The sequence below is a fragment of the Odocoileus virginianus genome, unplaced genomic scaffold (assembly GCF_023699985.2).
Source record: "Odocoileus virginianus isolate 20LAN1187 ecotype Illinois unplaced genomic scaffold, Ovbor_1.2 Unplaced_Contig_8, whole genome shotgun sequence".
Taxonomy (NCBI): Eukaryota; Metazoa; Chordata; class Mammalia; order Artiodactyla; family Cervidae; genus Odocoileus; species Odocoileus virginianus.
In genome coordinates, this window is record NW_027224325.1 from 1,614,885 (window position 1) to 1,627,394 (window position 12,510).

The 12,510-nt window shown below is 43.9% G+C and overlaps 1 protein-coding gene across 3 annotated transcripts in view; it reads right to left on the minus strand.

Moving 5' to 3' along the window:
* Positions 1-12,510, minus strand: part of LRIG2 (leucine rich repeats and immunoglobulin like domains 2) — a 95,637-nt gene that overhangs the window by 11,917 nt on the left and 71,210 nt on the right. For all 3 annotated transcript variants that reach the window (XM_020871484.2, XM_070463881.1, XM_020871489.2), the window contains one exon: positions 7,639-7,845. In XM_020871484.2, the coding sequence (XP_020727143.2) occupies positions 7,639-7,845 (207 nt within the window). The remainder of the gene's footprint in view (positions 1-7,638; positions 7,846-12,510) is intronic.

Consider the following 12,510-nt stretch of genomic DNA (forward strand, 5'->3'; position numbering starts at 1 on the left):
TCACACCAGTCAGAATGGCCATCATTAAAAAGTCTACAAATAACAAATGCTGGAGAGGATGGAGAGAAAAGGGAATCCTCCTACACTGTTGGTAGGAATGTAAATGGAAAAGAATGTGGAAGTTCTTCAGAAAACTAAAAATAGAATTACCATATGATCTAGCAACGCACTCCTAAGAATATACCCAAACAAAACTATAATTTAAAAAGATATATGCACCGCTGACATGGAAATAACCTAACTGTCCATCAACAGATGAATGGATAAAGAAGATGTAATACATGTATACAATGGGATACTACTCATGCAGAAAAAAGAATGAAATAATGCCACTCGCAGCAACATGGATGAAACTAGAGATTGTCACACTAAGTGAAGTAAGTCAGAAAGGGAAAGCTAAACATCATGTGATATCATTTACACGTGGAATCTAAAATATGGCACAAATGAACCTATCTACAAAAGAGAAACAGACTCAAGGAGAACAGCCTTGCGATTGCCAGGGGGAAGGGGGAGGGAGAGGGATGCATTGAGAGTTTGGGGTTGCATATGCAAGCCATTTCATTTAGAATGAATAAACAGCAAGGTCCTACTGTATAGCGTAGGGAACTATATGCAATATCCTGTGATAAACCATAATGGAAAAGAGTATTAAAAAGAATATATATATGTGTACAACTGAGTCACTTTGTATAGCAGAGATTGACACAACGTTGTAAATCAACTATACTTCAGTTAAAATTTTTTAAGAAAAGGAGTCTGATGGAGAAATTGATTTGGTATCTATTATGTAGTATGTGTGGGGGCTTCCCTGGTGGCTCAGATGGTAAAGAATTCACCCGCAATGCTGGTTCGATCCCTGGGTTGGGAAAATTCCGTGGAGAAGGAAATGGCAGCTGCGTAGTGTGTGATCTGTGTCTTTTCCCCTATATCCCCCCCCAAAAGGTTTCGAGCTAATACATTATTGAGCTGGATCTGGTTGGGCAGTAGGAATCTGATGACAACAAAGACCACCTATGAGGATTCAGCTGTCCCAGGACTAAAAGGGAGCTGAAGTTCAAAGAGCTTGGGTGCCTCACACAGGGTTGCACAGCCTCAGGTTCTGAAGTCAGATCTGTCTGACTCCACACCTATGTTCTCTCCTATAACAGACAGCTTATTCTCATCATCAACTTGCCAAACTATTTCAAGCCCAAGAAGCAGAGAAGGCTGAAATTTTAAATATTTCAAAACTATTTGTATAAATGCCCTGAACAACAAGCAATAATGACTTATTAATTATAGTTTTCATATGGCTAGACCTTTGCAGTTTTGAGATGTGGCCTTCATTTACTGAGCGTTTACTCAGTGTCAAACACTTTTCTGTGCATTTTATGATCTAATCTTCTGAGTAGGCCTGAATAGTAGACATTTTAATCCCTATTTTACAAGTGAGGAAATATTAAAGTTACTAAACCAAGTTGCTGCTGAAAAGCAGCAGATCTAAGACCTAAACACCAAAAATCATGTAATTTACTTTCTCAATAGTTAACATATACATACAGTACAATGTTTACCAAGGATAAGGTCAACAGTGAAAAGTTAAAGCCTTTCTCTTCACCATCCCCCAGAGACCCAGTTCCCTTTCCTGCCAGCCTCATATTATCCACTCTGACCATTACCCACTCTGACCAGTTCTTGAGTGTCCTTCAAAGATATCCTAGGTATTTACACATATTTCCCTGAGGGTGCAGCCTTCAGGGAAAAAGAATGTTTGAAGTTAACTGGAGGAAACAGTGACTTCCCTCAGCCCTCTCTAAGCTTCAGTTTTAAACTTCTGGAGCTCAAATACAATGGAGTATGTTTTTTTGTCTTCCTAGGAGCCAGTGAGGGATACAGAACAGAGCATGTGGTCTGGAATCTGATAGGACTAAGTTCAAGTTCATGCCGAGAACTGGTGACTTGACCTCTAAGGCATTTCCACACCTGAAAACAGAAGCAAATATCCCTACCTCCAAGGGCTGCTAGGAGGATAAGAAAATAAAAGTAAAACATCTGGCACATCAGACAGCCTTCCTCCCTCCCTCCTGAGCAAGAGCCTACAGCTTTCCCAATGCATCTTTAAGAACACAGAGAAAAGGAAAAGCAAACTCCCCACATCTACGTGCAGTTTAGTGATCGGCTTTGACCCAATTCTACTTCAAAGCCTTTCCTTCTCTTTCCTACCTCCCACTGCCTCCCACCCAGCTGCCAAGTATAGAGAATGCATGAAAACTTAGGCCAAATGGGAACCTGGAATGTTAAAGCCTTTGAGAAAACAGCTGTTTGTTTGTTCATTTATCACCGTACTTTTGCCCCTGTCTCATTTGATTACAAGTCTGTGGGAAAAAATAAAAACCCGTTGTGCGTAGACTAGTCTTCACAGGGATATCCCACCCTTGGTTTCACTCTGCAGCAGCTCTGTGAAAGAGGCAAAACTGTGACTCAGGTATTAAATGCTTTGGCTAAGAGGCGCGAGGCAGAAATGGGGCCAGAATCCAGGTCTACACTGATTTCCTTGCCTTTTGGTCTCTCTAGTAGTTTTTTATGTATAATCGCTACTGTATTGGTTAGGATCCATTTGGCTGCAAGCAACTGAAAAGCCAAGCAACACTTGCTCATATAACTGGAAACGCAGAGGTTGGATGTCTTTGGTAGAAGCCAAGGACTGTGACTCTGTATTCTCTCTGCCCCTCTCTTGTTTCTTTCCTCATCTGTGTACTGGCTTCATTTTCAGGCTGGCTTCTCTCATGCCAAAATTATTTATTGCACTCCAAACACCACACCAACACATCACAATGTCCAGAGGAGGAAAAGAAAGTCTCTTACTGTGTCTGTCTTGTAAATGAGGATGATTCTTCCTAAGAGATCCCAACCAACAATGCTGTCGGGCCTCATTTTCTCAAACTGGAGCCAATCTTGTGGCAGAGTCTGTCATACGTGTAGTCACTCTGTCTCTTTGAAACACTCATCCTTTATTTGGACAAGGTTAAAATTTTAGGTCCCAAACTTCCCTGGTGGTTCAGTGGTTAAGTATCCACCTGCCAGCGCAGGGGACCATAGAGCAACAAAGCCTGTACGCCACAACTACTGAGCCAGACAGGAGAAAGGAAGAAAAGTTAAGATGGCAGGAATAGAGGGGCAGATTAGTCTGAGCCCCAACCTGGGCCATCCTATGGCTGAGCCTCTCTCACCTGCTCTCCTTGCCTCCTCCTACCTCTGCATTTCATTCAGCCTCCTCTTCCTGCCCCAGGTTTGATAGGTTCTGCTACTCCAGGAGTCCTGGACTTTCCCTCTCAAAATCTGGCCATCTTGTGGTAGATGTTTTTATTTTGGCGGGTATCCATCATTCCCTTCAACTTTAACTTCGTATTGTTGCCTTAATTTCCCTTTGGGGGAAATTACCCATTGTATATATGTGTGTTTGTGTATGCTCATTCAATCATGTTCAACTCTTTACAACCCCAAGGACTGTAGTCCACCAGGCTCCTCTGTCCATAGGGTTCTCCAGGCAAGAATACTGGAGTGGGTTGCCATTCCTCCTCCAGGGGATCTTCCCGACCCAGAGATCAAACCTGTGTCTCCTGCAATGGCAGGAGGATTCTTTACCACTGAGCCACCTGGGAAGCCCTGCCCATTGTATATATAATGCCTCTCTTATGCTATGGAGGCTGGAATGATTAGATCATTCCTCTCCTTGGTCCAGAGTTGGTGGGAAGAGGAGTGGATACATAAAGCTTGACCAACTGTAGGCTCTTTCCTGGACTTTGACTCTTGGGTGAGAGGCAAAGGGCAGGCTGCAGCAGTATGCAGGCCTGAGCATTCCCCTGGGATGGCCCTGCCGAAGGAGCAATTGCCTGGCCACTGACCGACCTGTGGCCCTTGTCCCATTTCCCAAGCCCAGCCCTTCAGCCTCTTCCTTATGCATTCTGGAAGACTCCATGATCTTGCTGATAATTCCTTCTTTGTTCAAGAGGGCCGGGGTCAATTTCTGCTGCTTGCAATCAAGAATCTCAGTCATACCATATGACCAGTCAATTCCACTTTTAGGCATATATCCAAGAAAAATGATAACATATATCCATGCAAAAACTTGTACACCAGTGTTCTTAGCAGTATTCATCATGACAGCCAAAAGTGGAAATGACTCAAAGGTCCATTAACTGCTAAATGAGTAACTGAAATGTAGTATATCCATACAATGGAATACTACTCAGCCATCAAAGAAATGAAGTGCTGATAGATGCAGCAACATGGATGAACTTTGAAAACATATGCTAAGTGAAAGAAGTCGACACAAAAGACCACGTACTATGTGATTCCATTTATGTAAAATGTCCAGAATAGGCAAACCTATAGAGACAGAAGGTAGATTAGTTGTTGACAGGGGCTTGGGGGAAGGTGATTACCAATGGATATGGTATTGCAACCAACCCCGTATTTTGCCTAGAAAACTTTTTGGACAGAGGAGCCTGGTGGGCTATACAGTCCATGAGGTTGTAAGGAGTTAGACACGACTGATTGACTGACCACATACTCATGTACTGATATTGATAGTGATAAATGTCCTAATATTGACCATGCTATTGGTTATACAACGCTGTGAATATACTAAAACCCACAGAACAGCACACTCCAAAAGGGTGAATTTTATGGTATGTGAGTCATATTATAATAAAGCATTATTTAAAAACAAAAGAGCTCTGAGGATTTCTTGGTTCAGTGGTAAAGAATCCTCCTGCCGATGCAGGAGACATGAGTTCAATCCCTGGTCCAGGAAGATCCCTCATGGAATTAAGCCCCGTGCCACAACTACTGAGCCTATGCTCTGGAACCAGGGAGCAGGAACTACTGAAGTCTGTGCTCCCTAGAGCCTATGCCCCACAACAGGAGAAACCACTGCAACGAGAATCCCATGCACTGTGATTAGACAGCAGCCCTCGCTCACTGCAACTAGAGAAAAGCCTGTGCAACAACCCAGCACAACCAAAAATAGATAAATAAAATTATTTGAAAAAAGAGAAAAAAAAGAGCTCTAATCAAAATGCCTTCTGGTTTAAAAAAAAAAAATTGCCTTCTGGTGCAAGGAGCTCAAGGTGGGAAGGTGGCCTGGGCTTCTGAGAAGACCACCACCCCGGGCTCTGGAGGGTTCAGTTCTCAACCCAGTTCTGCTTTTTGACAGTCTTCACCTTCACTCTTTTGGACCTCAGTGTTTTCAGCGCTAACAAGAAGGGGCTTATAAGATCAGTGTTTCCCATATTAGAGTCATTCGTGAGCCACCTTCACAATTATTATTGTGTCAACTGAAGGATTATCTACCTGCTTCTTTAAACAAATGCATTTTTTAAAACCTAGCATCATTCTAGACAAAAATATTTATAAAATCATGCATTTGCTGTGCTAGTTGCATTTTCCCAAAACACATTAAAATCAACATTACGTGGTAAAGTTAGAAGTGTTCACTCTCCATGTCACTGTCTGATTCCTACTATTTGGGGATCCTGGACTGGGGTCTTCAAGGCTCGTCTACAAACTAGCCCACTGGGGAGAGGACCAGGCCTTGCCTTTGTTCCTCTCTCAGCTAACATGGATTTTTAATTATTGCCTCTTAGGACATGGCCTTGTCCTGTGGCCATCCCTCACTCTGGTTGTGGGAACTTCCAGTCAGAGAGGATGAAGGCTGTCCCAAGGTCACTCAAGGGGTTCTTCCTGAGATGCTGGTGATGGTTATTGTTAATCTAATTTTACAGAGTGGGGAGACTGTCTCAGAAGAGACAGGATTCAAATCCAGATCTTTCTAAAATTCCTGGATTCTTTATATCATAATAGACTATTGGATCAGATAATATGGGGTGGATGTAACTCTCCGTTGCCATTAAATCAGGCCCTCCACATAACTGCCACCTTTGCCTAAGGGCAGGAACAGCACAGAAGGAATGGGACATTAATGTGGTTTCTGAGATGAAAACTACATCCATCAAATTTCTATCATTTCTCTATAATAGTAATAAACAGTAACAGACTCTGCTGTACTTCTTTCATTATATACATCCCACTATTTCCTTGTTCAAAATCCCTATTCCCCACTTGTCAATGACCATGTCTTTCTTATTCACTGCTGCTTCTGAACACTGGACCCAGCATTTGGCACAGAGCAGGCCTGGCTCAGTGGTAAAGAATCCACATGCCAATGCAGGAGATGTGGTTCAGTCCCTGGGTTGGGAAGATCCCCTGGAGAAGGAAATGGCAACCCACTCCAGTAGTCTTGCCTGGGAAATCCCATGGACAGAAGAGCCTGGTGGGCTAACAGTCCATGGGGTCACAAAGAGTCAGACACAACTTAGCAACTATCACACACAGGCCCCTAATAAGTCTCAATTATAAGTTTAATTCACTAACAGTCCCTCACCTCAAAGGCCCTCTTGCCTAGGTGCATGTGTTTGGGACGGGGAATGAGGTGGGCCGAGCCAAGCCCACAGGCAAGAGCAGGACTCAGCTCTGTGCCCTGGCGCCGCACAGGAGGCAGGAGGAGGTTGGGACGGCCTTCAGTCGTGTACCGTACAGAGATCAACACGTATCCCACATCCTCTGCCACGGAGCAGACGGCTGCAGTCACCTGGGTCCATCTGTGGAAATGGTTTCAATCTGTCCAGATCAGAGAGCAGAGCTGAGGAGTGATGCATTTATTCCACCCAACAAGTAACTGTCAACAGTCAACCCCATGCAACGTCCTGTGCCAGGTACTGTGGAGGAGACAAATGCAACTCAGGCTTGCACTGAGCCCCATGCCAGCCTCCCGGGTACACAGATCCACCAGCCTAAGTCTGCCAGTTCCTTGTGCGGTATTCCTTCCACAGCAGCACTGCCTTCCAAAGAGGACATCTGAGCTGCCAGGATTAGGAGCATTTTTTCCCTTCTGTATCCTCTGGAAAGATGAACCTGGGACTTCTGCACAAGGGGTCTGCAGTGAGCCGGTGAGAGCGTTCCTGGGTAAACAGGACTCATCCAGTCCCAGGATCCTTCCAGTGGTGGCTGGGTCAGTATCTAGATGAGATGGAGGGGGTAAGAAGGACCTGCTCTCAGAGGTAAGAGGACGAGGTAAGATACAGGGTTAGTGCCAGGGCCGGGGGGTGGGTGGTGGTGCAGGTATGCAGGGCCTGTGAAGTGCTGTGTTCGGGGGCTTCAGTGACCTGGGGCTTTCTGGTTGGTTCCTATCAGGGGAGGGGGCACTCCTTCCTAAGGTAACAAGCCCAGGAACTCCTTCCGTAGCCTCTGCCCTTTTGGGACCAGCAATGACAATGGACCTAAAGGCTCTTTGTTTTCTGCTTCTGGCACTCAGCATTCTTTCCCCAGGAGGTTTCTGCCCTCCAGGCTCCCAGAGAGCCAGGTGTGCCCTCCAGGATGAATGTAGCAGCCCACCCCCTTGGGAGGCATATCAGCTGCACAAGCGGATCAAAGATGAAGAACCAGGTAAAAGAGTTTTCAGGGAGTCCTAAAGAGATGATGTAATGGTTGATCTACATGGGATTTCTCAACCTTGGCACTACTGACATCTGAGTCATATCATTCTTTGCCTTGTGTAGTGTAGAGTGTTCAGCAGCTTCTGTGGCCTCTACTTACTATGTGGTAGTGAGCAATTCCCCAGTTGTGACAACCAAAAATGTTTCAGATCATTTCCTGTGTCCCCTGGTGGGTAAGATCGGTCCTTGATGAGGAACCACTGCTGTACAGGCGTCAAGGCTTCAGGTTTGAATCTTGGCTCTGGCTCTATCACTGGCTGCTGCGTGAGCACTGCAGTTTGTTTAATCCAGGCCTTAGTTTTCTTATCTGTAAAATGGGATAATAGTAATATCTATCTCAGAATATTGTTATGAAATAATATGTGTAAAGAATAGTGTCTAGCACATAATAACCACTCAATAAATGCTATTGCTCTTATCACCAGAAACCAAAAGCAGATAAAGTAGAATATCAAAAAGACTGCTCCATAAACACTTAGCACAGTACAAAATAAGAAATTTAATTAGTTCATTCATTTTCTGCCCTGCTTATTTCTGGAAAACTATCTGAAGCAGCTTAAAATAAAAGCACACACTCTATTGGGCAATTAAAAACTTTTTTTTATAACACAAGGGTAATTTTTATATTTAAAGAAATCATACAGATCAATAAGTAAGCACTAACATCACTTAGATTGATGAGGACAGGACATAAAGCACAAAAACTTATAGGAGAAAATAACATGAAAAAGTGCTCAACAAAGATAAAACAATTTAAATACCAACCAAAAAACAACCTATTAAAAATGTCAGATTAATAGATAAGAGGCAATGAAAGTGATAGTTTCATATATTGTAGTTAGAAGCATGACAAATTAAAATTGATTCCGAGATGAAACTTCCCTGGTGGTCTAATGGTTAAGACTCCATGCTCCCAATGCAGGGGGCCTGGGTTGGATCCCTAGCTGGGGACTAAGATCTTACATGCCGCATGGCATGACCTAAAAAAAAATTGATTCAGAGATTAATACCCTTTAAAATTGGAGGGAAAACTAGACAGGGGGAAGTTAATTTCATCAAGAACTCAAAATCGGATAGAGTATTCTCTTAAGCAACAAATAGAAACCCGGGCTTCCTAGCAGCCACTGCAAAAATAAAAACATAGCCAAGAGAACTCACTATTAGGACTTTCAAGATCCATCTAGATTTACTTAAGTGAGCATAGTTCACCATTCAACCATCTTTCTTTTCCCAACTTTCAAATGAGATAAACTTTGTTCACGAAACACAAGAGGAAACTTTTATCAAGTGAGTCTTAACACGAGGGCCTTGAGTAACAGAGTTAGACAACATTTCAACAGCAGTTCTGAGGCCATAAAACATGTGCCTCAGCTAGAACAAAAACTCATCTCAGACACTACATACAACTCTATACCTCTGCTCCCGCCCCTCTTCACCTCGAATGCCTTCCCTGCATTTGCTTGCCCCTCTAAGCACAAGTTGCAGCTGGCAGGAAAAGCAGGCTCTCTCCACTGCCTGCTAAGCTGGCCTGCAGGCCCCCTTCCAGGCTGACCACAGGACTGGTGGCTAGGACATGCTGCCAGCTGCTAAACCACGTCGATGGCTTGGCTCTCTGTAGCCCCTCAGTGAAGGGAGGCCCACAGCAGAGCCTGGCATGGGTGCAGCACCATAGCCAAACTCCCCCAGTGCTATTCTGAGTGACCCCCTGGGGACAAGGAGGCAGGGGAAGGACCCAGCTCTGGGTGTGTGGAATAAAGGAAGTAGAGACTCGGAGTGCCCCCAAGGCAAAGGAACACAGTCACCTGAACAGGACGTGGTGAAAGCAGCTCCTTCCCCTCTTAACCTTGCTGTGCCTCAGTTTCCTCTTCTGTAAAATGGGGATAATCTTGATTCATGGGGTTATTGTGAGGATTAAAAGAGTTCAACGCATGAAGTGCTTAGAGGTACAGTGCCTGACATACAGTAAATGTTCACTACTATTATTATTATTTTAATTTTTGCCCTCAGCACTCTTCTGTGTATATCATAGACTCAAGCATATATCTCCTGGCAGGGCTCACAGTACAGGGAGGTGACAGAAAAAGATTTCTGAACCTTTGAATCACTGGGAAGCCCTCAGCCTGAAGACAAGCTATGAGACCAAGTACTAGTTCATGATACACTGGAGGAGCCCTAAGCACAGAGGACTAGTCCAGTCCTGCCACTTAACTAGTGCCCTGGTGCCAGGGCCTAAGGCCTTGGGCACATCCTTGCTCTAGTCTGGGCCTCAGTTACTCACTTGCAAAATGAAAAGAAGGGACCAAATAATTCCTAACTTTGACTATGCATCCACATTATTTCAGTTCAGTTAGTTACAGAACTGAACTATCCACATCATTCAGTTACTCAGTCGTGTCCAACTCTTTCCGACCCCATGAACCGCATCACGCCAGGCCTCCCTGTCCATCACCAACTCCTGGAATATACCCAAACTCATGTCCATTGAGTCAGTGATATCATCCAATCATCTCATCCTCTGTTGTCCCCTTCTCCTCCTGCCTGAAATCTTTCCCAGCATCAGGGTCTTTTCAAATGAGTCAGCTCTTCGCATCAGGTGGCCAAAGTATTGCAGTTTCAGCTTCAACATCAGTCCCTCCAATGAACACTCAGGACTGATCTCCTTTAGGATGGACTGGTTGGATCTCCTTGCAGTCCAAGGAACTCTCAAGAGTCTTCTCTAACACCACAGTTCAAAACCATCAGTTCTTCTGCGCTCAGCTTTCTTTATAGTCCAACTCTCACATCCATACATGACCACTGGAAAAACCATAGCCTTGACTAGACGGACCTTTGTTGACAAAGTAATGTCTCTGCTTTTTAATATGCTATCTAGGTTGGTCATCACTTTCCTTCCAAGGAGTAAGCGTCTTTTAATTTCATGGCTGCAATCACCATCTGCAGTGATTTTGAAGCCACAAAAAATAAAGTCAGCCACTCTTCCCACTGTTTCCCCATCTATTTGCCATGAAGTGATGGGACCAGATGCCATGATCTTAGTTTTCTGAATGTTGAGCTTTAAGCCAACTTTTTCACTCTCCTCTTTCACTTTCATCAAGAGGCTTTTTAGTTCTTCTTCACTTTCTGCCATAAGGGTGGTGTCATCTGCATATCTGAGGTTATTGATATTTCTCCCAGCAATCTTGATTCCAGCTTGTGTTTCTTCCAGCCCAGCGTTTCTCATGATATACTCTGCATGTAAGTTAAATAAGCAGGGTGACAGTATATAGCCTTGATGTACTCCTTTTCCTATTTGGATCCAGTCTGCTGTTCCATGTCCAGTTCTAACTGTTGCTTCCTGACCTGCATACAAGTTTCTCAAGAGGCAGGTCAGGTGGTCTGATATTCCCATCTCTTTCAGAATTTTCCACAGTTTATTGTGATCCACACAGTCAAAGGCTTTGCATAGTCAATAAAGCAGAAATAGATGTTTCTCTGGAACTTTCTTGCTTTTTCGATGATCCAGAGGATGTTGGCAAATTTGATCTCTGGTTCCTCTGCCTTTTCTAAAACCAGCTTGAACATCTGGAAGTTCACAGTTCACATATTGCTGAAGCCTGGCTTGGAGAATTTTGAGCATTACTTTACTAGCGTGTGAGATGAGTGCAATTGTGTGGTAGTTTGAGCATTCTTTGGGATTGCCTTTCTTTGGGATTGGAATGAAAACTGATCTTTTCCAGTCCTGTGGCCACTGCTGAGTTTTCCAAATTTGTTGGTATATTGAGTGCAACACTTTCACAGCATCATCTTTTCAGGATTTGAAATAGCTCAACTGAAATTCCATCACCTCCACTAGCTTTGTTCATAGTGATGCTTCCTAAGGCCCACTTGATTTCACATTCCAGGATGTCTGGCTCTAGGTGAGTGATCACACCATCGTGATTATCTGGGTCGTGAAGATCTTTTTTGTATAGTTCTTCTGTGTATTCTTGCCACCTCTTCTTAATATCTTCTGCTTCTGTTAGGTCCATGCCATTTCTGTCCTTTATTGAGCCCATCTTTGCATGAAATGTTCCCTTGGTATTTCTAATTTTCTTGAAGAGATCTCTGTCTTTCCCATTCTATTGTTTTCCTCTATTTCTTTGCACTGATCGCTGAGGAAGGCTTTCTTATCTCTCCTTGATATTCTTTGGAACTCTGCATTCAAATGGGTATATCTTTCCTTTTCTCCTTTGCTTTTCACTTCTCTTTGGGACATCATAAAATGCAGCTTCCCAGGCTGCAGCAAGTTTGGGAAAGGACTTTCCCAGACTTAAGAGTCTGGAAAGGGAGACGGAGAATCTGCATGTTAATGAACTCCTTGGAGAATCTGGTGCTCAGTCATGTTGGAAAGTTATTGACTAGATAAGCTTGAAGGCCCTTTCCAATATTCATGTGCTAAATTAAAACAGTAGACTCCTAGAGCAAAAGGAGATTGGAGTGATCATACAGCTTAGGGGCCCGGAGCAGGTAGCCACTTGCCTGTAAGAGAGCTCCAGAAGAATAAGGCTCATGCTCTTGGTGCTCTCCCAGGGTTTAACCATCCCCAGAGGTGAGAAGTTATACTTTCTGTCTAAACAAATATTCTGTCTTGGCAATCTGCCTCCCACCCTGAAGATTTTGTTCCCACAGTTGCAGAGCAGGGCTAGTTGGTGCTCTTCACCACAACCTGCACAACCTTGAGTGCTGCTTGGAGTCAGCCTGGTCCTAACAATACTACTGGGGAGATGGATCTTGATTTGGGTCCTTTCTCTCCATTCCTGCTGCCCTAGTTTATAGGCTGTTAATTCTTTTTGTTTGGACCATATATCAGCTTCCAAGCTAATCTTCTGGCCTTCAGTTTCTCCAGTCTTCAATCTCTCCTTCATGGCACCAAAAGTTATTCTCCTAACCCCAGTCCTGATTGCATCACATGTCCCACCCACTCTCCTCCATGCCTACCAATCAAACCTTAATT